The sequence below is a fragment of the Zeus faber genome, assembly GCF_960531495.2.
Source record: "Zeus faber genome assembly, chromosome: 21".
NCBI classification, from domain to species: domain Eukaryota; kingdom Metazoa; phylum Chordata; class Actinopteri; order Zeiformes; family Zeidae; genus Zeus; species Zeus faber.
Genome location: NC_137208.1, coordinates 23,743,459 through 23,769,539, shown reverse-complemented (window position 1 = coordinate 23,769,539; position 26,081 = coordinate 23,743,459). Strand labels below are relative to the sequence as shown.

The window sequence follows — 26,081 nt, the reverse complement described above, 5'->3', positions numbered from 1 at the left end:
AAGTCTTCCATTGTAGTTTCAATGCAGCACCACAGGATATCACCACCAGCATGAGTGATGTGAATCCAGGCAAAGTAGTTGCCCATGACAACGGACAATATTGACAGACAGTAGGCCATTATTCAGAGATGACTGAGTGAGTGGTTTTTTGAAGAGTCCAAAATTTCCAAATTTCACTTTGCAGTGAGTTGTGATGCAGGACTGTGTCTGACAATTAACTTTCTGTTTGTGTTTTACTTTTTATGGCCCTTGAGCAAACTAGTCTGTTTTCCAACTGAATCTCTGGTGAAGCCTATGCAAGGAAACAGGAAGGAATCTTGCACTGCCAATTTCTGGTGTGACCGGGGTCTAAGACTTTTACTGGAAATAGCTGCCTGTTTTTCTTCTTCCCGCCCTGTAATTCTCACATTTCTTTTTGTGGCGGGACAAGCACTATTGGGAGCAGCAGCAGCAGCAGTAATGCCATTAAAAACAGTTAAAGTACTGAAAACAAGAGCTACTAGTAGCTGTGGCAGTATTAGGACTGTTAGTAGTACCCCTGGAATGATCTAATTTAGGCTTTCCCTCTCCTGGGGCCCACACATCTTTTGCCGAAGCCCTGCCTCAGTCCTGTAAACAGCTGCCAAGATCAAATGCAGGAGAAATAAACCTTGTATCCCCCCCCCCCATTTTTGAGTGGAGATGCATAGTACAGTTAGGCCTTGAACAAACACAGCTGCATTCCGTTCCATACCACACAATACACACAGCTCTGTCCGGTCTTGATAGCCGTCAAGTAACCAGAACATCAGAAGCTATGTAAAGATCCACCGGCTTAGATCTCCCCATTCCACCTCTTCCATCTCTGCAAGCTGCAATGAAAACACTCTGCAAGAACCTTTTTCATCAAACTTAAAGGATTGGTTCACCGTTTTTAAAACCAAGCCTTCATAAATGTCCATTCCCATCATAAATAACCGTTCATAGTGCAACCTCGCTGAACGCTTTACACTTGAAAAACGTAAATGCAGTCTAATGCGGGAAAAGGCTTAAGCCTTGAAAAAACCCCACATCAAATCTCCATTTTGAAAATGGGAAACTGACAATATTGTCAGATAGTCTTCATAGAAGTACTCCTCACTTAACGACCGAGTTCCGTTCCTACGACCAGGTTGTTAAGCGAATTGGTCGATAAGCGAGGACCCGCCCCCTTAACGCAAGGAGATGACGATTGCGAACGCTAGTGTAGTGAATAATGACAGACTGTGGGAAGGACGCTTACTGAGAACAGTGATGCGCGATGAGATGCTTGACGTTTTACGCCGTGCACGCAACACGCTCACGCGAATACCGATTGGTCGGAGGGCTGGTCGTAAGTCCATATGGTCGTTAAACAGGTAGGTCATTAAGTGAGGAGTACCTGTACTGTATATTATTCAATGAAAGGAAAATGTCGCAAGCTGTGCCTTTTATCAGGTTTTACCAAGTTGTATTGACTCCCTTGGATATGACTACGGCCGCCTTCACTTAAGAGACTAAAAACAGGAAGTTGCAACCTGCTGTAAGCAACAGCTTTGGAATTACTGCCGTAATTATATTCAAAACCTGTGAAAAAATACATACACATACACAAATACAGACTTGTCTCACGATAATGAGTTTATTTTGGAAGAGATTTAACAGTACATCCAAAGTGCAATGCTGGCTTCAATAGATTGCCTTCACTCTTGCAGTGAAAAAATTAAGCGTTAGAACTTCTTGTTTCCTGTCTTTTGAAGTTGAGTGTAAAAGAGTCAACAAAATACTAAAAAAACATTTGCCCCATTGGACTGCATTGAAGCACAGTGAGAAACCGCAGCAGAGAGTTACGTTTTTAATAGTAATGCTTTCAGTGAGGTTGTGCTACCAACACTTAAAAATGATGGGAACCAACATTTTTTAACAAAGCCTGGATTGAGTGAAAAATAGCTAACCTTTAAGCATCGACATTAATTGGCTACTCAAAACAAGATCTCTGAAATATTGAACCGATGGAGATTTATCCAACAGGTGAACATGGTGCCCGAGTTGGTGGAGGCGTTCTCCGATGCTGGAGAAGGCCAGTGCCAATTCTACAATGACCCCCGCCTTGCAGGTGAGGCCGCAACCCGATGCTAGATGGACAGGTGGTGGGTGGGTGGGTAGGTGGAAGGAGGCGATGGAAAAATATAATGAAAATACTCAAATTAAGAAAAAAGGTCTGCCAATGTGGTGAGGAAATTTGACTCGAAAAGATTCCTTTAAATTAGAGAAAAGAAAATTGTATAGTCTAGCCTTGTTTCAATTTAAAATAATCCATTGAATTACCAGTTTTTTTGATAGATTAATAACATTAGCCATCCCCCAAAATAAAGTGCACTGCCAGCACCAACTCACAGAAACAAATCAGCTATAATAATAAAGCATTGGAATAAAAATATGAATAAGAAAATGGCAATATATGGGAAAACATGTAAATATACAATAAGACCTAACGGTTAACTGTACATCATAAAATGTCACAATTTACACAAAACCTAAAGATAAACAACAAATAACATTAAAAATAACAAAAAGCAAAAACTAAAAAGGTAAATATAGAAGTGACAAAAAAAAGGAAAGATGTGGTAATATACGATAACTGATTAAATAAACCTAACAGTGAACCAGAAAGATGAACCTAATGATGAGAAAAAAATGGATAATGTATGATATTCCTTCTGATAAACATTAAATGTAAGCCTAAAATAATGGAAAACAAACAATATAAATTAAAAACCCCAAATTAAAAAATGTTTTCTCTAAAAACAAAACTATACTACAAACACGGGGTAAGAACATTTTTTGTCTCGCCCTTGTCAGCAAAGCTTTGAAAAGTATATTTTCAAAATTATTAAAAAATAGTAGTGTGTCAAGTTTTCCTCTTCATTTAGATGGATAGATAGATAGATCGATAGATAGATAGATAGATAGATAGATAGATAGATAGATAGATAGATAGATAGATAGATAGATAGATAGATAGATAGATAGATAGATAGATAGATAGATAGATAGATAGATAGATAGATAGATAGTACTGATTGGTCACAGACAAACGTTATTGTGTCACCAGTCACGTGAAATATTGCAGACTACTGATTGGATGACTACTGGAACAAGATGGCTACTAGGGATGCAACGGTACACGGCATGTCGTCAAACCGTTCGATATGGCCCCTACAATTCAATAGACACACGTGAACCGCGGGTATTACGAAATGCCTGTTTGCGCGCCCCCTGGTCACTTAACCGCAGTGAACCGCAGTGATACATTACCTTTCACCAGGGTAAGAAAACAAATCATACCGTCACAGCCCTAAGATATGTGTCACTTACCCTTAATAATAATAATAACAATAATAACAATAATAATATGTTTGCCAAAAATAGCAAACATTAAGTGCAATGTTGCACTTTATGTTATTTTAACATTTAATATTGCCTATACAAGTAGGCTATTTGACCTTTTTATTTTAAATAAAGAAGGCAAAGCACCTACAGATTTTCAAAGCTAAGAAACACTTTTAATTTGAATGTTTTACTCCCCTTGACTTCACACAGTAAAGAGAGAAACCAGGCCTAGTCAGTCATGCTGCCATTTTTCTGAATGGAAAGTTTCATTTGTCTATAGGCAAAATAAAGAGTCACTAACATGACTAACCTGGACCCTGTGCATTGCTACTTGTAGTTATATTTACTATAATAATTTGTTTCATTTTATTTATTCTTCATTTTTCATATTAGATATTTTATAATCTATCCGCATTGGTGGAGGCATAGCCTTGGTCTCGGGTGTTGGTGGTCCACCGTTTATTGCTCCCTTCCTTACTTCTAACCCACAAACTTCCTCACGTTGCACATTACTGCATCAAGGCAGGGTTCAGGGTGTATTCAGCTCTCAGAAAAATTATGATGCCTTTAACTGAGTCAAGCATAACAAGGTTTTCTGCTCTTTGCCGCTGGTTTCATTTTTTTTCTCCCCCATTGACTTCTTCCTGGCCTCTGGCCTCCAGCTCTGCTCAGAAAGAGAGAGAGAGACAGAGAGAGGGAGGATTGAACGAGGGTTGTTCTTACCCCGTTTTGCCAAAAATTCAGGACGGACTCTTAAGTACAGGAAATAGTTCTCTAATGTTGTTTTCCTCTTCGCGCAGTGAGGTTTAGCCACTGATAGAAAAAAAAAAAAAAAAATAGGAAGGCTGGAATACTCCAACGGCTGGTTTCAAACATGGCTTGGTGCGTGCAGTTCTGCGGTCGCGTTGAAAGTCAGGAAGAAGGTCTGGCGGAGGGTAGAGTTTTCCATGGTCTGGGTTTCCATTTGGTGGCTGCACATTCAACTTCAGAAGTTCACTGAAACAGAAGTATCTACTCAAAGAATAGACAAGGATTTTTTTTTTTCGTCACTGGATATCATGTCAGATTGTTTTTGTCGGCAACTTATGCTATGAAAAGAACAAGTTCTACAAGGGCTTCAAAAGGCAGCCTATGTCTTATGAAGCAGTTTTTTATTGCATGGAAAATGGATCAAGCGATTCCAGATTCCTTGTAGTGTTTAATGACCACCCAATATCAACGCCTTAGTCAGAAAAAAACATCTAATGATCCAACCATTATACCATTCGATGGCACATTTCGACAAACCACTTGTAATTCGTAATATCACATCACATATGTCCGTTTTTTCCCTGTAGGAGGGTGAACCCCCAGGTTCAGTGCTAATGGGTAGAAACCACCGGCAGCTGTGTGTTAACTTATTAGCTATGCGTGCAGCAGGAAGGTGTCCGGTGCCTGTCAGATTAGTACCTTTTCCACATGGGACCACTGACCCGTGCCAAGTATGCTCGTCCACTGTCAGGTTACAAAAACCAGTAAGCGGCGGAAAAGTCCACCCTGAATGGATGAGTCTGTTGGTGCTCCGACTTATGCGACTCGCTTGATGTTTTTAGCCGGTGTCATTCACAAAGGCCAAAACGCCTACGCACTGTAAACGCAAGGTCTGGTTGTACATGTACCTACACCCGACTCCCACCAGGGATCAGTAGAGGACAAACGTGATCTGGTTGGCAATAGACAACCGATCACAACAATGACAAGCTCAAAGCATGTGTGTCAGCGTTGTGTACTTATGTAGGGAACGTTTAGGCACTTATTCTGGAGTGGTGTATTGTATGCCTCCAGCGTCTTGCCCTGCTAATGCATTGTAATACATTAAAACTGGTGGGACACTAAATAGTATGCTAGCACGCCATTTCAGAGGTGGGGTTAGTCTGGAGTGATACATCAAATTCATTATCTCATTCCCTGCATCCAAAATGTTGTACTACATATATACTGCATACTACATGTTCATGCTATCGTCCAGCATGCTTCTACATGTGAGTAAAAGAACGATGGCTTCTCGGACTTACTATTGTATAGCCGTGGCACTTCCATTCCTTGTACACTACATATCAAATCGTTTCAATTAAAATTTAAAGGGTTTCAAATTTGATTGAAGTTTATCTGTTTGTCTTATATGCGTCAATATTTGTCATCGACAACCACATACAGGTACTCCTCACGTAACGACCGAGTTCCGTTCCTCGGACCAGGTCGTTAAGCGAATTGGTCAATTTGTGAGGTGTACCTGTAGTTTAACACCCGAGACTGCTGGTCTTCACTGATTTGTCTAAAAATAGCATGTACAGACTCACATACCAAAGTAAACATTTATGCAAATGCAGATCCCTCCTTTAAATCAAGATCACACCACCATGTAAATAAAAGCATGTGGGTTCATGTCAATAATATGTATATGGGATTCCTGCATATGTTCGGAGCTGGAACAGCCGGCATTCCTGTAGTTTAGTGTATGTGTAAGTAGTAAGTGTCTAAATAGACATCCCATATGATGCTGTAAATGTGTACATGAATTATTCCAATGAATTAACTACCTGTCAGCGGTCCAACACTATTGAGTGGTGGTTCGTGCACTATGTACACCTTTAAGTGTTTCTAAATCTATCTTCCCCTCTCAGGTTTTGCATTACCAATGATGACATTTGCCTGCAGATCCACCAAGGAGAAAACTGTAGACCCTCCTAATTCTTCCAGACACCACAGGTGTGTTTGGTTCCTCCATTCCTTTGTCCCATTGGATGGAATTCAAACACAATGAGAAGCTATTGAGAAGGTTTAGTGAGGTTGTGCTGCGGACTGCTATATATGATGACAACCATCGTATGAAAAAGGGATATTGCGTCTGTGACATCGCCCGTTGGTTTCTGAAGAGATGATTTGAAGCCTTCAGGTTGGCTCTACATTCGCTGCCATCTTGACAGCATGAAGCCAGACTGAAACCAGACGAGTGACATTTTTAAGCCTTAATATCATCTTAATGAACAATAATTTTCAAAATCGCAACCAAGATACCCATAAGAAGAAGTAAACTTAGAACCAGAAACCATTTAATGACTATATTTCTAGTGAGAAGTTGCCTCTTTTTCCATTGACTTCTATTCAGTCTGAGGTTTTCCTCAGCCAGCATTTAGAGTTTTTTTTAAAAACATGTCTGCAACACTTGGAACCCACATTTTAATAGGGCCTGGGTTGGAAAAACCAATCCTTTGACATAGATAATGGAAGTAAATGTTGTTTTTGATATGTTTCTTTTACTGAAAATGTAATTATTTTCCGTCGTGTTCATTTAAGAAAAGGAAGGACATCACCACGATGTGCAAAATATTAATTGGAGAACAGGTCTTTTTGTGCACCAATTAGCGTCTTAACTTTCCTTTTCTTACATTTCAGCTAAATGAAAACCGAGCTTCAAATGAATCACATTATTTGTAATACGACAGGTTTGCAGATGGACCGTCGTCAGCCAAGCCGCCAGCTGCGTTTTCGGGCTTCTTCGCTGCCGTGAATGTTTACGTGTTGGTCACCTCCACATCCCCGCTGACAGCGTTCCTGCACAAGAACACCGTGGCCAACACCACCAACCAGCTCAGTGTTCAGACCACGCAGGTAGACTTCCCAGAAACTTTTTGCTGTATGTTGTATCCCCTTTTTTCATGGCAGGGCTTCTTAGAATACAATCATTGGGACGCTTACCCGCGGAACCCGATGTGTTCGTAGTGAGCAACTCTTTGAAATGACTCGGGAGTTGGGAGTTTGCGACTTTGTTAACTGCTGCCTGGCACACAGGCATTTACTGGGTCTCGAACCTCTAATCTCTTATGTCTCGACTCTGCATTTTTGAAAAAGTCATCTGAGAATTCTGTTCACAACTCAGAGCCGAACAGACTCTTCTGACTCTCGTCGATCCTTCACCAGAAGTCCTTCCTCGCTCTCTGTGCGCTCCACCAAATGAATGAAACAAATGAAGAGTCTGAAAGTGTAACCCATCTATTTTACTGGGTGACTCGTTGGGAACCGACTCTCCAAAAAGAGCGAGGAAAGGCCTGCCCGTCCATCTGTGTAGGCTGTGAGGCTGGGAAAGAAAAGCTCTACGTGGAGTTTGAGTGTCTTGTTGCTTCTTACCCGTTTTAAGATTGAAATCTGAAAAGTTTCTAAGTCAAGGGACTAGCGAAACGTTGTCTGAAATCCGCTGATACTCTGAATTGTAGGGAATGGGAATGCAACTCAAAAGTTGGGCTCTAGATCAGCCGTGGGACGGTATGAAGGCCAAATATCTCAAGGCTAAATTTGTTCTTGTTCTATAGCTGTTCTATCTAGCCACCCTATCTCGGATCAAGCCCGTCTGTCTATCTGTCTGTCTGTGTCTATCTATCTAGCAAGTTGTGGTGACTCCCCAGGTCCAGTCGTCTCCAGTTAGGGCAACAGTGAGTTGCTCAGCTGCACTCTCCATTATTCAAACATAGAAAGTGAAAGTGGATGGGGTGCACCTATTAATTTAGGTGGACGATGGAGGGTTCAAAGGGTAATAGGCAGAAAATGTGTTAACAATGTATTGCTCGTTTCAAGCATGTTAACCTCAGCAGCCCTCATGTGCAGATATACATATATAAAAGAATCCTTAAAGGTTAAGCAGTGAGTCTGCCCATCAGAGTTTCTCTGTGTCTCTACCAAGTAGCTTTGGTCATCTGACTGTCTCCATCCTGCAATGATGAGGCTGTTGTCCTGGAGACTATTCAGACCCCTTAGAGCCCTATTAATAACCATCAGTGTTGTACATGACTGTGTGTGTGTGTGTGTGTGTGTGTGTGTGTGTGTGTGTGTGTGTGTGTGTGTGTGTGTGTGTGTGTGTGTGTGTGTGTGTGTGTGTGTGTGTGTGTGTGTGTGTGTGTGTGTGTGTCTGTCGTGAGTTGGATGGGCTGCCAAGGGTTCCACATGCTTCATATTTGGCGACTGAAACAGATTGTTACTGTGGGTCTTATGCTGAATTGAATCAGCACTCAGCAAGTGGAATGTAATCTGATTTAAACCACCTCGACGCTGGAAGGGCACTCTGAAGTGTCTTTGGAGAAGACACATACTGTACATAGAAGCAATGAACTCGGAATGTTCTTTAAAAGTTCTAGCTAGCTCCATTTTCTACTATTTCAGTACAATACTCAAAAAAAGATGTTGTAGTTTATGTAAACGTGTATGTGTAGTTTAATGGAAAAGTAATTGGAAAAAAAAATAGATTGTAGGATTCCTAGCGTGTTGATCTGTACGTTAGGAGAGAATACGTAATCGACAAAAAAACAAACCAAATTCGTAAATAGAAACGTTTGTTTACAAATGTGTAAGATCTAGCCTTGTTCTAGTGCCACCTGCTGTTGAGAATAAAAAAACATCATCTAAAACTCTCTCTCTCTCTCTCTCTCTCCACCAGCTCAGGACTTTCCTCCTGAAGCACCTTGGTCCAGCTGCATCCCATGAGGCTTTGGGACACATGAAGGAGATCATCGGTCGGTTGTTGAAAGCTGCAGTGGGGACTATGGAGGAGACCAAATCTCCAAAGAGGTACAAAGTATCAGTCTGAAAATATAAGTAACCCAGAAGAATCTTGGCCATCTTGTATTTTTTTTTTCTTCCTTTGGGCAAATTGAGTGGTCTAGAATTGTGTTTCTTAAAATATATATATATAATAAAAAATATATATACATTTATATATATATATATATATATAGCAGTATCAATGGAATTGTTCAATTTTAAGAAATTTTGAGAGTTTCTTTATTAAAGAATGTCCTTAAAGAATACAATGAATTAAGATATAAGACTTCTATATTTTTTTCCTTTCTGTCTTCTTTGAAGCAATTTCATAATTTTGCTTCATTCTTCATTTTTTCTTCACTTTTGACGCTTTTTTCTGTAAGCTCACTTGACATCGTCTCTCACCACCTCAGTTCTTTCTTTGAAACCATAGTTTGTCTCACTCTCCCTAAATTCATGAGCTGCGTCTAAAATCGCATACTAGCAAACTATTTAAAAGATAGATGCATAAATAGATAGATGCATAGTTAGATAGATAGATGCATAGATAGATATATACATACATACATACATGCATGCATGCATACATACATACAGTACATAGATTCTTTCTGTCCCGGATGGAAATTGCACTTTTGTGTAAAGCACTTGAGAGCAAAATTGCTTTTGCTATTTTAAAGTGCTTTCTAAATAAAGATTTATTTGATTCCCGGAGGGAAATTGCAGTGTCACAGCAGCTTACATAAAATATAATAGTAAATCATAATAAAGTAATAAGAATACAATTTGAAAAAAGGAATGACAATGTACAGCAAACCAATAAATGTAACCTAAACAAAAAATACAGAAAATTAAGAAAAATGCAATAAATATACAAAGTATAACCCATACACGAAGAAGGTGATACTGTAGAAACATTTTCCATTGACAATAAACCTAAGAAAAAAAATAAACCATTAAAAAAATAAATAAACCTAACAATGAACTAGAAGAATAAACCTAAAGATAAACAACGAACATTAAAAAGGTAGTTATGAACAATAAATCTAATTTAGACCTCAAAATTGTCAATAAACAATAGAACAATAGATGCCTACAATTTAAACAGATAATCAAGATAAAAAAAAAATATATATATATATATATATATATATATATATATACACTACTCACAAAACATTAGGGATATTTGGCTTTTGAGTAAAATTTCAGGATGAAGCTAAAATGCACCTTTGACCTTCTCTAAACTTTTGAATGCACATGTCCAACTGTTCAATGTTTCAGTACTTTTTGCACGACTTGTTCTCTAACAAGGAGTTGAACGGCAAAATTTACAACAGGTGTTTAATCCATAAATCGACCAATACATTTCCTGGTTCAATTAGAATTGGTATTTAAACAGTGCTCTTCATCATGCTGTTCACATTTTGACATCATGACACCAAAACGACACCTAACAACTGATCAACAGTACCTCGCCATTGTGAGGCTTCAAACAGGATGTTCTCAGTGGGAAGTGGCCACTGAGCTAAGAGTGTCACAGAGTGTCATCAGCAGGTTGCAACAGAGATACAGAGAGACTGGAAGAGTCACAGAAAGACATAGAAGTGGACGTCCTTTGGCCACATCCCACACTGATGAGCGCTTCATTGTGAACAGTGCACTGCGGAACCGGATGATGAATGCCAGTCAACTCCAGGCACATTTAAGGGAGGTGAGAGGCACCCAAGTGTCACGTCAGACCATTCAAAACCATTTACATTGGCATGGTCTGCGTGCTAGACGACCTGCAAGGGTACCTGACCACACCACCAGGCACAGGCATCATCGTCTTGCATGGGCCAGGGAGCATTGACGCTGGACGAGGGACCAGTGGCCTCAGTGCTGTTCTCTGATGAAAGTCGATTCACGTTGAGCAGAAAAGATGGCCGCCAACGATGTTGGAGACGTCAAGGAGAGCGCTATGCATCAGCCACTGTTGTCACCAGACGAGCCTTTGGTGGTGGTGGTGTTACAGTGTGGGCAGGTGTGTCTAGTCAATACAGAACTGCCCTTCACTTTGTGAATGGTACAGTGACAAGCCCATACTACCTGAATAACGTCAATTAATCTAGTCATTGTGCCCCTGCATCAACAACACAGGCCTCATTTCATCTTCATGGACGACAATGCTCCAGCTCATCGAGGTTGCATCCTTAGGGAACGGCTGCTGGAGACTGGGGTACCTCAAATGGAGTGGCCTGCACTTTCTCCAGAGCTGAATCCCATAGAAAACCTATGGGATCAGCTGTGTCGCCGTGTAGAGGCTCGTTACTCTGTGCCCCAGAACCTCAATGACCTGGGGCCACCCTTCAAGAAGAGTGGGGGTCCATGCCTCAGCAGACAATAAGTCGACTTGTGAACAGCATGAGACGTCCTTGTCAAGCTGTAATTGATGCTCAAGGGCACATGACAAGTTATTGAGACATTGACATTTGTTGTTGTGGTAAACCCACCACTGTTGTTGGCTTTTGTTTCAATCAATTGTTTGACATGAGGAAATCACCATTGCATGCTTCTACTTAAATGCCCTACTTTCATGATAAATCACTGTAGCGTGAACTTTTTACATTTTCCATAAATTTCACCCCAAAGCCAAATATCCCTAACTTTTTGTGAGTAGTGTATGTATGTATATATAAAAAAAAAATAATAATAATAATTATATATATATATATGCCAAGTTAAAATGTGAGTGTTTTTATTGTATCTGAAACCAAAGTATGCATCAAATAGTATGTGAAAAGTACCAGGATGACATACTCCATCTGGTGAAAGATTGCAGTATGCCTGAGAAGCCATCAATCTTTTTACTCACATTAGTAAACACATAGTATGTATTACACCTAATGTGACTTGTCCATTTTCTGTCCGGCAGGTGTCTGATGTGCTACCAGCTGCTGACCTTCACTCTCCACTTCACCGGCTCTCTGCTCCCCACTGTCGTCAAGGTAAGAAATTATGAACCTCGTATTATACTGTATATTGAGGGTTTACAGGTTCAACATGTTTGTTCATCGTTTATTATTAGGATCCCCATTAGTTGATCCCCTGACAGCCAGTTCATCTCCCTGGGAACTAGGACAACGTCATATTAGACATGTGAGAAAACAATAACGAACCAAACGTTAAACAACGAGAAAGAGAGTAAAACAGTTAAACCTGCAAAGACAAACAAAAAACTAGACTGCTGCCACAAAATCAAGATGGGTGTGGGGAGGGTTTACAAAGCAAGATTAGATGCTCCGATTGGAGGGAAAGCAAGACAGTAATGTTTGGCAATGTGGGTTCTGTTCATAGAGTGCGAATGTGGCAGTTTTGCCTACCACACGCCACTCAAGTGGCGTTTCAGGGATCTCCAGCACAGAGACACAGAAGACAGGGGGTTGTAAACACCAGTTTATTGTAGAGAGCTGGCCAGCTGGAATCAGCCAGGAGCAGATAGACATGTGTCATGACAGTGCTCCTATCCTGAGTGTGTGTGGGGATGGGAGTTTAAACCTGTTGCCTGTTAGACCAACCAACGGGCAACAGGTATGCAGCCACTCTGATCCCAATCACCTAGATCTGGGTCAGGTATGGCTGTTCAAACCAGACCAAGACTTAAAAGTTGTTGCCAAAAGAGCTCATTTGTGGCAGTGCAAAAGAGTCAATGAAATCCTAAAAAATCTGATAAAATGCAAGGTTTCCAACCATTTGAATTTTCGGAAAAGCATACAAAATACTGTTTGACAATATTGCGAGTTTCCCATTTTCAAAAAGGAAATTGAACATGTTTTTTTTTTTAAAGGTAACGCCCTATTAGATAGTAGATTGACAGGAAGAAGCGGTACAACTTCCTGTTTCTAGTCTTAGTGAGGATGTAGCCCAAAGAGCTAATTTGTGGTGAGGAAAGTCAATAAAACCCTGAAAAGTTTGTAGCCATTTTTTTCTTTTGTATAAAGATTGTCCCGCAATATTGAACGATTCCCGTTTTCAAAACGGAAATTCAATAGTTTTTTTTAAAAGGCTAAAAAGCATTTGCCCTATTGGACTGCATTCAACACCATGCTAATCTGTATGGGACTGCTTACACATGATGGCATATCAGAAGTTCAGAGAGCTCCCAAACTTGCCATACTTGTTGCCAGGATGTATCTCCACATACAAAACAAATCAGATGTCAAAAGCTTAATGTGTGTTGGATATATCGATTCAGAAACAAAGACTTATAAAGACTTTTAGTAGGCGATAAGTAGGCAAAAGACAGAAAAACGTTTTTTTTATATACTTTTTATTACACACTTTTTAACATCTCATCCATAATTTGTCGCAGAACGTCCAATGTCTTCACTTCAACATCTACAAAAAAAGTGGACTGGAGCCTGTGTTTTCTGCTGCTGGGTGTACACAAGTGAAATATCCATTAGAGGGCAGCATATTCTCAAAAAACTGCCCAGCCCCAGCACACAGCATTTCCACATTATTTCAATCCTATCATTTTTTTCTCGTTTTAGTTTTTCTTTTTTTTTTCACAGATTGACACAGACTTGAGTTTTTCAGGGCTGAGCGACCCGGCATTCGAGGGACAGATCGCAAGAGAGCTCATCCTGGAGGACACGCTGCGCTTCCTTCTGCCTGTGCAGAGGCGGCAAGACCATACAGCGCAGGTCAGACCATAACTGCTGCCGGGGGGAAAGGCGGATTCCACATGACATATTTCGTAATGATGCCTTTCAAAAGAAAATGTATGCAATACATCTTTTACACTATTATGAGGGAGTTTACATTGTTCCCCAACCCCCACTCATTTAGTCAATTTTGTCCAAATATATATCATTTTTGATTAGCATAAAAAGGAAGATTAACAGTCTGAAAAAATGGAGAATCAAATGATAATAAAATAGAATAAAAAGTGAAGTAGAAAAAAAATAAAAAATTGAAATTTCCAAATATACGCCAATAGCCAAAAACTAATTAAATATATAGATATATAACAAATGCAATACTATGCACAGAATAGATTATTGTCATGAATTTATAGGGTATAAATATAAATTCAAAATATAATTATCAATAAAAAATATTGTCATGTTACTAACTAGCTTTTTAACAATAACCAAATAATTCCAATAATCATTTAAACAATAATCCATGTCTTTTCAACCAAAATAATTTTCAGTGGGCAGTCATGGTTTCAAGACAGGACCCCCCCCCCCCCCCCAAAAAAAAAAAAAAGATGTGTAAGGCATGTGTAATATAGATATGGTGCATTGCGCATCTCTGGCTTCGTTCAGGATGGCAGCTGCGAGGGGACGCACAACTTGTGTTTGCCGGAGAACCAGCTGCTCCTCCTGCTCCGGTTCCAAAGACAGCTGAGGACACCGGGACCCTTTGAACTGGTAACAAAACAAGGACCCGCGACAAAATAAATTCTCCTTCACATATTGTTTAACAAAACATGACTACAGTGTTTATTGATGAATTACTGATGAAAAGAATATACAAGGCAGCCATTAGTGTTCGTCTTTGACCACTACTGGAGCTGCTTGTAATACTTGGTTTACTGCTTCTACTCTAGCTGTTCCCCCTCTCTAGTTATATACAGTCAGTACACAGAAGTGGTCGGCAGCCATAATTTACCGTTGACCCCACCTGAAAGCAATCTACTACATCGTTTTGACAAATATGATGGATCCAGTGAACAGTGTTACCACATCTGTAACTCCAAATTCTCACCTGTCTCAGCAATATCCATCATCTGGCTACCATCTGGATGTTGTCTACCCAGGCCTTATTAAATGTTGGTTCCTTTCATTTATCTGTTCATAACACGGTGCTTACTACTGATGATGATGCATTTTAAAGCTTAAAATGTTTGTCCCCGTTGGATTGTATTTAAGCACAAGTGCTCAGCCAGCCTTTTGACAAGGCCCGGGTTGGAAAATGGTGAACCTGTCCTTTATCAGTCCATTCTGAAAAACAAAGTTGCCAACTGGAGCCACAAAATTGTAACCCTTTGCAATAACGCCTTCAAATAGTGGTTCTCAACATGGGTTGGACGACCCCCAGGGCTTCTTCAAGAGGTTCTAGGGGGTCCCCAACAAAATCGACAGTTAATAGTTGAACTTTACCTTCATTCAATGTATAAGCCATCAGCACCATTGGAGAATGTACAATGACTATTTTTTATCATAGTTTCACGATCATTTCCTACTATAGCATTGGCAGATATGGAATTTTGGGCTAAATCATATCTGACAATAAAAGTCTTCTCAGACTGGGGTTCCAGAGACAAAATCATGCCTGACTAACTTCGGTATAAGTGGGTTTCCAAGACCCCACTAAAAAATATGCCAGCTAGGTTTCCAGAGCAAGATATGCCTTGGAGCTAGCCATGGCGGGAGCAGGCTACTTTGAGGCTTCAATGTAACTTACACCTAGCAGCCGGTGAGAAGAAGAAAAAACACTGACCACGCTCACCTTTTCTTGTAGCTGTATCCTAGTGCTGCTTCAGAGGGTTGGCCCCATCCCCAACAGAGGCTCCTATCCGAAAACAGCTCCTTTGCAGATGACACCAGGGGCGGCACCCATCTCCAAACGCTGCTGCTCAGACTCTGCCTGTACTACAAGCTGCACAGGAACCACACCTATAGGCAAGGGACCCTGATCGTAGCCCTGTAGCGGTTCCCTGAGTCCCAAACCTCCCCAAGCCCAACACTTGATTTTGAAAGTATAAGTGAAATAGCAGTGAGGGATACTGGGGAGAGAAGGACTGAAGTGGGAGGACATAATACAGAGGTTTGGGACACACTGACCCTGCATCTCGAAAGGTATACTACAAACTACTGACTAACTGAGGATTGTCTAGCCTGCTTTAGTATGCGAGTTAAAAGAAAGATGGCTTCTCAGACTCTACACCATAGAAACCTTTCCTGGCGTCCTGCTTTCACAGTGCATTGTGGGATACACTTGCCAGCATAGTGTGCAGTATTTGCAAACATTGATATTTAACCGGATGTAGAATATCATGCTGGTACTTTTTGCATACTATTTGAGCATACTATGCTTTCAGACATACAAACACTAACTTGCTTTACCAACTAGTACGCTCGTATGCCATTTAGGATGCAGGGCTTTTTCCATTTCCTGTTGACACAGATCACCATTTTCTTTTTCTAGTCGTCCGCATATTAACAGCAACATTGTTGAACAGATAAATGCTCAGAAAACTCAATAAGAGTCGCATACTTGATGCATACATTGGATAGTATTAGGTTTATAGACTTAATGTCACATTTACACAATTGTTCATAATTACACAAGCATGCACATTTTTTCCAAAGTGCCAATTGAACGTATGCAAAACAGTCTATAACAGAGCACTGTAAAGTCGCATTGGTGTAAAGTGAGTGCATGTTGGGGCAACGCTTGTTTTTTGTCTGCACTTTGGTCGCATCTATTCAGAGGGGTGTGATGCTGACATGGCTGCCCATGAGTTCAGTTTTTTATATTTTTTAAATGTAAGGGAGGGTAATCAGATGAAAATTTAAAAGAGTGCAATGGGTTTGGGGTGAAGGGGACAGTTTGGGATGTAAAGTAGTGTCGACCAAGATTAGACGGAGAGTTATAGAAAATACACTTGTGCATCCGAATGTAATTTGGCTCAGTTTCTCTCTCTCTCTCTCTCTCTCTCTCTCTCTCTCTCTCCCTCTCTCCATCCTTCTTTCTTTTTAGCACTTTCTCTCCCTGTTTTTGCTATCCTCTTGTGCACTACCAGACTGACCAAGACCGGCAGCACTGAATTGTTTGGAGAATATAATTTATGTGAGGTCAAAGGTCAAGTGAAAGGAAAAAGAGCTAAGAAATGGAGGGGGATGGAAGGGGAGGGAAATGAAATAATGGGAAAGAAAATGAGTAGAAGGAAGGAAGGAAAGAAAAGGAACAGAGGAAAAGAAGTAAAAAGAGAAAGCAAAGGGAGCGAAAGTAAAAGAAAACAGAAGTAAATGGACTGAAATGACAACAGAAGCTTAATTAGTGGAAAAGGCGCCATGTTCTCTTTTTTATTCTTATGTTAATCTCTGAGTATTATTATTATGTAGATATAATATATGTGTATATACAATATTTTGTTCTCCCTTCATCCTACAGAACTGACAGCAGTGATCAGTGGCCAGGCCAAGACTCGGATGGCGGCCACAGTTCCAGAGGTGAGAGGTCACTCCCCTACACCACTATCCCCCTCCCCCACCACGGACCCAACAGAGTGACAAGAAAACCGCGCATAGATTCTTGTTACTAAATCCTCCGACTCGCTTTAATGACTCGCTCAGTTGTGTTGTGATCTCTGGTGAAGATGTTTAACATTTTCAGAGTGATTATAGTGGTGCGCCAGTAGCGTCCTACTGTTCGGGACACGTTTTATTACGGCCAACTAGGTTAGGGTCGCCTCGGGCCCTGGCTCTGAGTATCATTATGTGTCAAACATTAAGTGCAGAGGAGTCAGAGCTGCATGTCTAGAGCTTGTTCTATTTAATCAGACATTGACAGGCTATGAAAAGATGAGTATTTTATGCGCAATTTTAGTCATAGGGTCGATTCGGAACCAGAAAATACCCTCGGATCTGGTCTCACCCCCTTGTGACATGCATCACGTTATTCTGTTCTTTCCCAGGTCCAATCAAGTTTGGGTTGGAGACCTTTGAAGACCTCTAGTTCCTCTGTCTGTACTGTGTATGTGTCATGATGTATACGTTTTGCGCATTTCCAGAACGCTGCGTGGACCCACGCCTCCGCCAGCTGTACACGGACCCCCCGTTGACCCTGGTGCCTCACTTCAGCCCTCTGGTGAAGGAGTATCGCACCGAGGTGCCCTTTGAGACGCTGGCGGTGAGGTTCAGGCCGGAGCCCATCCACCCTGCCTGCCATGTCAAGATATACTACCCTTCTGGACCTAGGTTAGGCCAGCTCACGCCTGGGTGGAAATTATTTCACGGAACTTTGACAGACACACACACACACACACACACACACACACACACACACACACACACACACACACACACACACACACACACTTTGTCAAACCATCTAAACCTGCATTTCCCTCAAGGGGATCCAATGTGGTAACTTCTAATTTAATGTCATATTTATATAATAAATGTATAATGTTTGATCTCATCTATTATAATCCTGGTCAGTTTAATTTCGATGTTAAACTAACTTAAAGGGGAAGTCGACACATTTTTTGCTTTAACTTATCATATGAAGTTAATGTTGATTGCACAGTATAATGGTTATAGGACAATAACACCATCGGCATTTAGATTGGTTCCCAAGAAGCCTCCATATCACTATGCATTCGGACTGCCACAGGGTAAGAACTCCCGTGAAAATGATAGATTTATGGCAGTGCGTCACAGGAAGTGCGCCAACCATTGCACAACCTGTAGCGAAGAATGGCGGTTGGTGGAACAACCGAAGTGGCAGTGGAAACTCTAGAGAAAGAAGGAAACAGAGGAAAAAACAAGAGTGAACCTCATAGTGCCACATTTCACTAGTGGACAATGAGGAAAGTAGGTAACAGACACTGAAACATAGGGAATGGCACTGATTGAAGTTGAAAAAAATATTTGGAGTTTCATATCCACATGATCCAGGGAGCATAGGTAGCAGCCTTTACCAACAATAGCACCCGAATTGTGGGAATAGATAATGAGTGAAACCAGCTGTTTTGACCAAAAAGGTGTGAAACAGAAAGGGCAAACACCCATGCCCATGATCTAAAGGAGTCCCCCATCCATGTCCATTTATGGTCAATGTCGTCGTGGAAACCCCGAGCCGGAGCTCACAGGTTTTGTCTCCTCATAATTAAAAGAAAGGTGCGCTCCGACTCAATAAAATATTATCTTTGTTACAGTATGTCCACTTGATATGTCCACTTGAGAAAATAGTGCCAGCAGCTTGTAAGAAGTGCTGGTGCGCAAGGAAATGTCCCGGTACACCAAAGAGTCAAATGTAGAAGTGCCGGTACTGTGTACCGGTGTGTACCGGCGCACTTCGAGCCCTGTTCAATGGGCACTGAGACAGGTGGGTGGGGGACAGTGAGACATGTAGGCAATGGACAGAGAGTGATGTGGGTAGTGAGACATGTAGGAGGTAGTGGACAGTCAGACATGTGGAGACTGGACAGTGAGACAGGTAGGTAATGGAAAGTGAGACATGTAGTTTGTGGACAGTGAGACATTGAGGCATGTACGTAGGTATAAAATTAAAGTAACAGTAAATGGTAAATGGTAAACACTCAACAAAGTCACACTATCTGCTATTTCGTAAATTTTCACTGCAGCTCTCAAATTTGTCAGTTGCAATACAAATGACCCTCTTTTCCAGTCGCTTGTCCAGTCGCTTGTACTGTTGTGGGCAATTTTTCTTTGCGGAAGCTCTTAAACTTGGCATACTAGTTATACAATCATTTCAAATCAATAGTTATTCTCAATTTATTATTTTATTTAGTATCCAGGAAATAAGCGGGATGATGTGCAACTACTCAGCCATTATCACTAAAGAGCCTCCTTCAGAATGATATAAGTCCTGTTCAGCCTGTCAGGGTTATTTTGTGATAAGGACCGGCTGGCTGCACATTATCCTTACTGGCCATGCCCCCAACAGTGTGCCGATCGGACTGGGGAACAGCCAAATCACCATCCTGGTGTGGGACGAAGACATGCCGGACCATGACCCTGTGAGATATACCCTGCACTTCTACCGCGAGAGCCGTCCCAGCCTGCCAATGTTTGGAGACCATGTGATGTGCAGCATTGTGCAGGTATTCAAAGCAGGGGAGCTAGAGTGTTGTTTGAGGTTAATAAGATGCTGGTATATCTAAAAACTGTGTTTCTTCTGGGATGTCCCATGTCTGTGATGCAATATTTGTACCGACTACAAGTCCTGTGGCCGTGCATGTGACCGATATCCCAGGATTCCTCATGCTATTAAACACTTTTGACTATAAAAACACCAATTAATCCTAGTTTAAACTGAAAAGAGAAGAATAGAAGAGAAGAAAAAATTCTCACAATCGTGTTCAAGGGAAATGTAATGGAGATGTAAGGCAGATGCTGATAGTAGCTGTGTGTGCATGTGTGTATACTGTGTCCACCTGTATGTGCACAGGTTTGTTCCCTAATTGATGCTGGAGTATCAAGTGAGAAACTTATCAAGGTACCTTTAAGCAGCAGAGTGACTCTGCAGCCACTTGCAAGTCCCACAGCTGCTCAGAGTCCCTGCAGCTGCACGAACACTCCAAGCCAAAAGCACCACAGCCACAGAAGAACCCCAGAACCCACAGAGAAGCCCAAAGCCCAAAGACCAACACCCAAACACGCTCCCATGTCACACAAACCAGTCCCCAAATGCACAAGATGAGTCTGCAACCCCAAAGCACACATACAATTCATCCCCATGAGTGATTATCAATGAGTATTATCGGTGTTACACGGTACTCGCACTGATTACATTACTTGCCCACCACCCCCACCGTTGTTTTGCTTTAAAAAAAAAAAAAAGAATTATAACCCATTTAGTTCATTTTTGCACATCAATGCCCATGTTCATCAAATAAAAATTCCAATTTGTAAAGTATTCAGCGTGTTATCAATACTTGGTCATACAACGGATGCTGCAATTAGAAACTAAAGGTATCTTCTCCGTCCACCTGCGCAGCAGAGTCGCTACACAGTCTAGCAGAGTGATTTCACTTATCACGGCACGAGACAGGATTGGCGAAATATTGCACAGGATTTGGTGTCAAAGCCAAAGCCTTTGACTTTGACACCAAATCCTGTGCAATATTTTGGTAAACCGAATGCTAATAGGGAACCTATAGCCTAAGTTAATGAGGCAATCTATAAAATTTGTCTGATGAAGATGGCAGCATCTGGAGGTAACACCTCTAATCTACACACACACTTTCAAGCGCACCACAAGAGTGAGGTTGCCAAAATAGGCCCCATAGCAAAAACTGGACTGGAGACTTGACTGGAGAGGACAGACACAATGTCATCCATACAGTAAGTGTTTGCACAGTGGCACAGTGCATTGCACTGCTGCTTCACAGCAAGAAGGTCCTGCGTTTGATTCCCGCCTGGGGCGCTGTTGGCCCTGTGCTCTCCCCATTAAGGGCCTTTCTGTGTGGAGTTTGCATGTTCTCCCCGTGATCACATAGAGTTTCCTCCATGTAACATCAGCAAGCACCCCCACCAAAAACATGCACACATTATCATCTGACCAGCGATGGACATATGGAACAAGGTCCCCAGGCGCGTCATTGAATGCTGCCCACTGCTCCTGGCTGCCTCCCTGGAGGAAGGACAAGCCAGGATGGATCAAATGCAGAAGCTTCATTTCACCGGCCACCATCCAAAATGCATGTGTGTGTGCATGTGTTGTAGTGGTGTGTCATGTGACAAATAAAGATTCTTCTTCTTCAAAGCGAAACAATCATTCAGAGACCACTAGTACATATTTCTGCACAACAGCCATCCCACGCGCCTGCAACCGTGTCTGGAGTGTGGTGCAACGGGCCATCTCAGCAGTCGAGCACTTTTCCCTCACAACAGACACGTGGTCCAGCACAAAAATGACACCGTACATGTCACTGACTTTACATTTCATCGACACAGAATGGACCCTGGTACCCAAATGCCTGCAAACAAGCTTTCTGCCTGAGGACCACACTGCCGCAAACTTGGCCGATGCCTTGCAGGAGGCTCTGCAAGAATGGGGATTAGATGAGGGTAAAGTGTTCTGTCTCACAACCGACAGTGGAAGCAACAAAGCTGGCCCTGGTTGAGCTGCTTTTGGCACAACCTTAACCTCGGCGTGTCCAACACCGTCAGTGGGCACAGGCCATGCCTTGGCAGTTTGTCACACAATCAACGGCATGTTCTCTCGCTGCTGGAGAATGTGACAGGAGCTACAGAAAGCCCAGGTCGAGCTTGGCCTACCAGAGCACTCGCTGGTGACGGTAAGTTTATTATTAGGTATAGCCTATAGTTTGGGGACAGTTGGGAAGCACGCAAATTATGTTATCACTACAAGAGGGAACGTGTTTTTTTTATTTTTTTGTAAAGCATGAATGGGCATAGAGATTTCGTTGGTATCCCAACGTATTATATATAGGATAAAATATGGGTCCCCAACTTGACAGACCACTGTTTTAGTCAGACGGTTGGAATGGGGGTACTGATGGGGGAACTGGTTCTCCCTGAGAGGGATACACAAAGGTTTTTTTTGTGTTCATCTGAATATCAATAATAGCCAAAGCAAGCCTTCCCTACATCATTTTTTATAATCATTGCAGGTGAACAACAAAGCAACAACAGTGTTTTTATGAGTCGCATATTCCAGAATAAATAACTTTATTTAGCTGGTAGGAAAATGGAGAAGAGAAAGTCCAGCAGCTACGCGTTCTGAACTGTCCTCATTGGTTGAGTCCAAACAACTTTATTGGTGGAATTGGTATATATATGTATGTTTGTGTATATACGTGTATATATATATATACGTATACAGTACTGTATATATACATGTGGATCCTCTCTATCTCTCTCTCTCTCTCTCTCTCTCTCTCTCTCTCTCTCTCTCTCTATATATATATATATATATATATATATAAATATACACACACAGGTTATGCATAGGTAAATCTTGTCCCATGTGCCTTTTTTTTTTTACTTTGAGCACCGGCCCCTATTAACGTCTCTGCACAGGCCTGTACCACACCCTATGCATTTTTTAAATGAAGGTTGGTAAAATTGTGTATTTATTTTCGCCCAACAGGACTGTGCAACTCGCTGGGGTTCCAAGCAAAAAGTGATGGAGAGGATTTTAGAGTAGAGCCTCACATTGGCAAGACGATGATGTGTTACATTTGATGAACAAAGCCCTGTAGCCAGTGAATGAGTTCACCGAGATTCTATCCGGCGAGAATTACGTCATCGCATCATCTCTACTCCCCGTGCTGCATTTGATTAAAGAGAACACATTGGTGCCATCAGATGAAGACACGAAACTGACAGCGACCTGAAAGCTGGCATCATATCGATTTTGGACGAGAAATATGAAGCTTTGCCAGAAGCTGAGGAGACCAAGAGGATGATAGAGGAAGAGGTGGTCATCCTCGGGCGGAGAGCGCACTCCGTGAGAGAAGGGGGATATGAAGAGGAGGAGGGAGCAACAGCCCAAAAGAAAAAAAAAACATCAGCAAGTTTATTAAAACGAAAAGTACGCTCTGCCACAGCAACTGTTCCTGAAAAGGTAGTCGCGGAGCTTGCCATGTATGCTCAAAGACTCTGCCATCAACGCGGAGGAAGATCCTCTCGTCTGGTGAAAAGATAATAAAACAAGGCTTCCCCTGCTGGCAAAGGAAGCCAAAAAATATCTTTGTGTGTGTGTAACAAGCTGTGCATCCAAGAGGGTTTTCAGCACGGAGTGGAACATTGTCATCCCCACAAGATCCCTTCTTAAGTCAGAGAAGGTGAACATGTTGTTTTTTTTGGCAAAGAACATGTAGTATTTAGTACTCCATGTGTATTAAGTTTTAATATTCTTTTTAGCATTGTGAAAAGCCTGACTTTTGCCAATTAATAAAAGTTCTATTTTTAGTGTTTAATATAAGAGACTGTTTTATTGTTGTTGTGTTTTTCATTCAAAAATAATAATCTAATAATCCAATCTTCTCAGCATTTGTGTTGTTCAAAGTAAGGGGAAGATCTAAAGCTCTAACGTAAAAGATCTAAGTAAGTGCAGTGCTCTACAGATATTGAGCATCATCAACAAATATCTTGTCATTGTCATGAGTTTATTAACTATAGGAAAAAATTATCACCGTGGCTTCCCCAGTTTGCAGTATTTGTCGTCTTTTGCAATTCAATCCGGAGACCCATATTCTCTACATTTTGGCTGTAATTTAGGCACGTCAAAATAATCGAGTTGACAGGTTTGATGTGCCTCCCCCCGAACTCCGTTGTGTCATCGGCAGGACCTCGTCCGGCCAGTTCAGCCACCATACACTGGCTAGAAACACTGCCTGTTCGGTAACACTAAACATTGATGGATGTTCCTTGTGTACATTCGTGGCCCCCCATTCTCACAGCAAATAGTCCAAAGCCACTGTTTCAAATTGTGTTTTGTCATTTTTTTCTGGTTCCAGCTGCAATTTCGTTTTTTTTTCTGTTGTCTCGATGTGCAGAGATATACTTGCAGACTATGTTCCCCGGGTGGTCCCAAGTGCGTTCTTAATCCAGTCTTTCTGCAGACACGCTTTTACTACGAGAAATATTTCCGTGCTTGCATCAGTGCAAGGGGTGTGCGTGCATGTGTGAAGGGATGCAGGGCTATGGGGTCTGTTCTTCCTAAACACCCCCCGATCACTCCTCTTTCTGTACACCTTTCTCTACAGCTGCTTTTACACTTTGCAGCGGAACACACCATTTACTGCCATTAAAAAAGTTTCTGCCAACCACACGCCTTAATCCCAAATTGGGATTCTTTGCATGTTCAGAATGGGTTTGTCTTAGAGATCAGATCAGTTTTCATATTCTGCGAAGCAGCAACCACGGAACACATTTCTTTTTAGGGGGTTAAATGGGCTTCACTGTCTCTCACAAAAAACAGACGAATAAATCAAGCTTCAATCTGAACCGGATCAATTCTCTGTTTTAGCGGTCCCTGTGGTCGCGAGACACAAACTTTTCCCACAGTATTTGCGCCAAACACAGTTATCTGCTATTCCGACAGTTAACTTTCAGGCTTTCAAAAGACCTTCCTTTTTTTTGGCTCTGTAGTAGCTATGGCAGCAAAACTCATATTGTCTTCTACTATAGTAACTGTCTTGTCACACTATATAGTGCTATCTTGTACATGGATGCTCAAATTCGGCCAATTCAAAGGTGCACTTTATCTCATCGTATAAAGTACATGTTTCATTGGATCTTTCATTGTGTCTCTGTCTGTCCCTTTCTCTAAAAGGTTTTCAGACGACAAACTGAGACAATGTACAATTCCACTCACCTAATACAGTACATGCGCCCAACAGGTGATGTCACCTGTGTGGGCAGACATTTCCATTGGCAGTCTTAACACTATCCCTAAACAACGAATACAGCCACGGTTCTTCTCATTACATCCATACTCGATTCTCAAAGTCGTTTCCCTCAATATGTGTTTTGGCCGTGTGTGTGTGTGTGTGTGTGTGTGTGTGTGTGTGTGTGTGTGTGTGTGTGTGTGTGTGTGTGTGTGTGTGTGTGTGTGTGTGTGTGTGCGAGCGTGCGTGCGTGCGTGTGAGCTCTGTTTCTTGTTGGGATGGTGTTTTGCTCGTTCTCTCTTTCTCTCCAGATGCACCATATTCTCACATCTGTCTGCCATGCATCCACACCTCAAAACTTCAACCTTCTATTTCTGTGTGATCTCTCCCTATGCCATATAAATATATATATTTTTATTTTTCTTTGCTTTACCCCTAATCACTCCCACCTCTTCCCCTCGCCGTATTTCTCTCTTAAAAGTACGGTATTGGAAAGGAAGATAGATAAAGACCATCGGTGTTCACTCAACCTGGGGACTGGGTGGAGGTAGAGGCCCCGGGGGTGTGTGAAGCCGACAATCCAAGGCCCCTACCCCCTCTAGAACAGGGGAGCCATTGATGTGGTGCGGGTCTTTTGAAGTGCTATCATGTTGGGCCATAATGGCAGCTTGTGTTGATATCTGTGGTGGGATCTGCTGCTGTCCGTCTATCTGGCTAGCAGGTGCTAACATATGCACCGCTGGCTTCAGAGGGATGGAAAGCAGCAGGGGGGCTCTGGTGATCTGCATCTCCCTCTGCTTCGCTGAGGGCTAAACTAGAACGTAGAGCTCTCTGGCCAAAGGAAGCGATCCTTTTGAATCTCTCCATGGCCTTACGGTACACCCCTATACTGACATACAATATATTGAAAATATATTGTCTCAAGAATCACGTGCCTGATAAATTTGCCACTGTGCGTACATAACCTTCGTCAAAGTAACCCCATAATAGATGAATAGTAGAAAATAATGAAGCT

At 41.7% G+C, this 26,081-nt stretch overlaps 1 protein-coding gene across 1 annotated transcript in view; it reads left to right on the top strand.

Moving 5' to 3' along the window:
* The window catches only part of cped1 (cadherin-like and PC-esterase domain containing 1), a 71,400-nt gene that overhangs the window by 20,553 nt on the left and 24,766 nt on the right, over window positions 1-26,081 (top strand). The window contains exons 4-14 of the mRNA XM_080022809.1: window positions 2,029-2,113; window positions 6,054-6,138; window positions 6,876-7,041; window positions 8,858-8,988; window positions 11,879-11,951; window positions 13,518-13,649; window positions 14,277-14,381; window positions 15,475-15,635; window positions 17,131-17,189; window positions 17,750-17,936; window positions 19,651-19,807. Coding sequence (XP_079878935.1) covers window positions 2,029-2,113; window positions 6,054-6,138; window positions 6,876-7,041; window positions 8,858-8,988; window positions 11,879-11,951; window positions 13,518-13,649; window positions 14,277-14,381; window positions 15,475-15,635; window positions 17,131-17,189; window positions 17,750-17,936; window positions 19,651-19,807 — 1,341 coding nt within the window. The remainder of the gene's footprint in view (window positions 1-2,028; window positions 2,114-6,053; window positions 6,139-6,875; window positions 7,042-8,857; window positions 8,989-11,878; window positions 11,952-13,517; window positions 13,650-14,276; window positions 14,382-15,474; window positions 15,636-17,130; window positions 17,190-17,749; window positions 17,937-19,650; window positions 19,808-26,081) is intronic.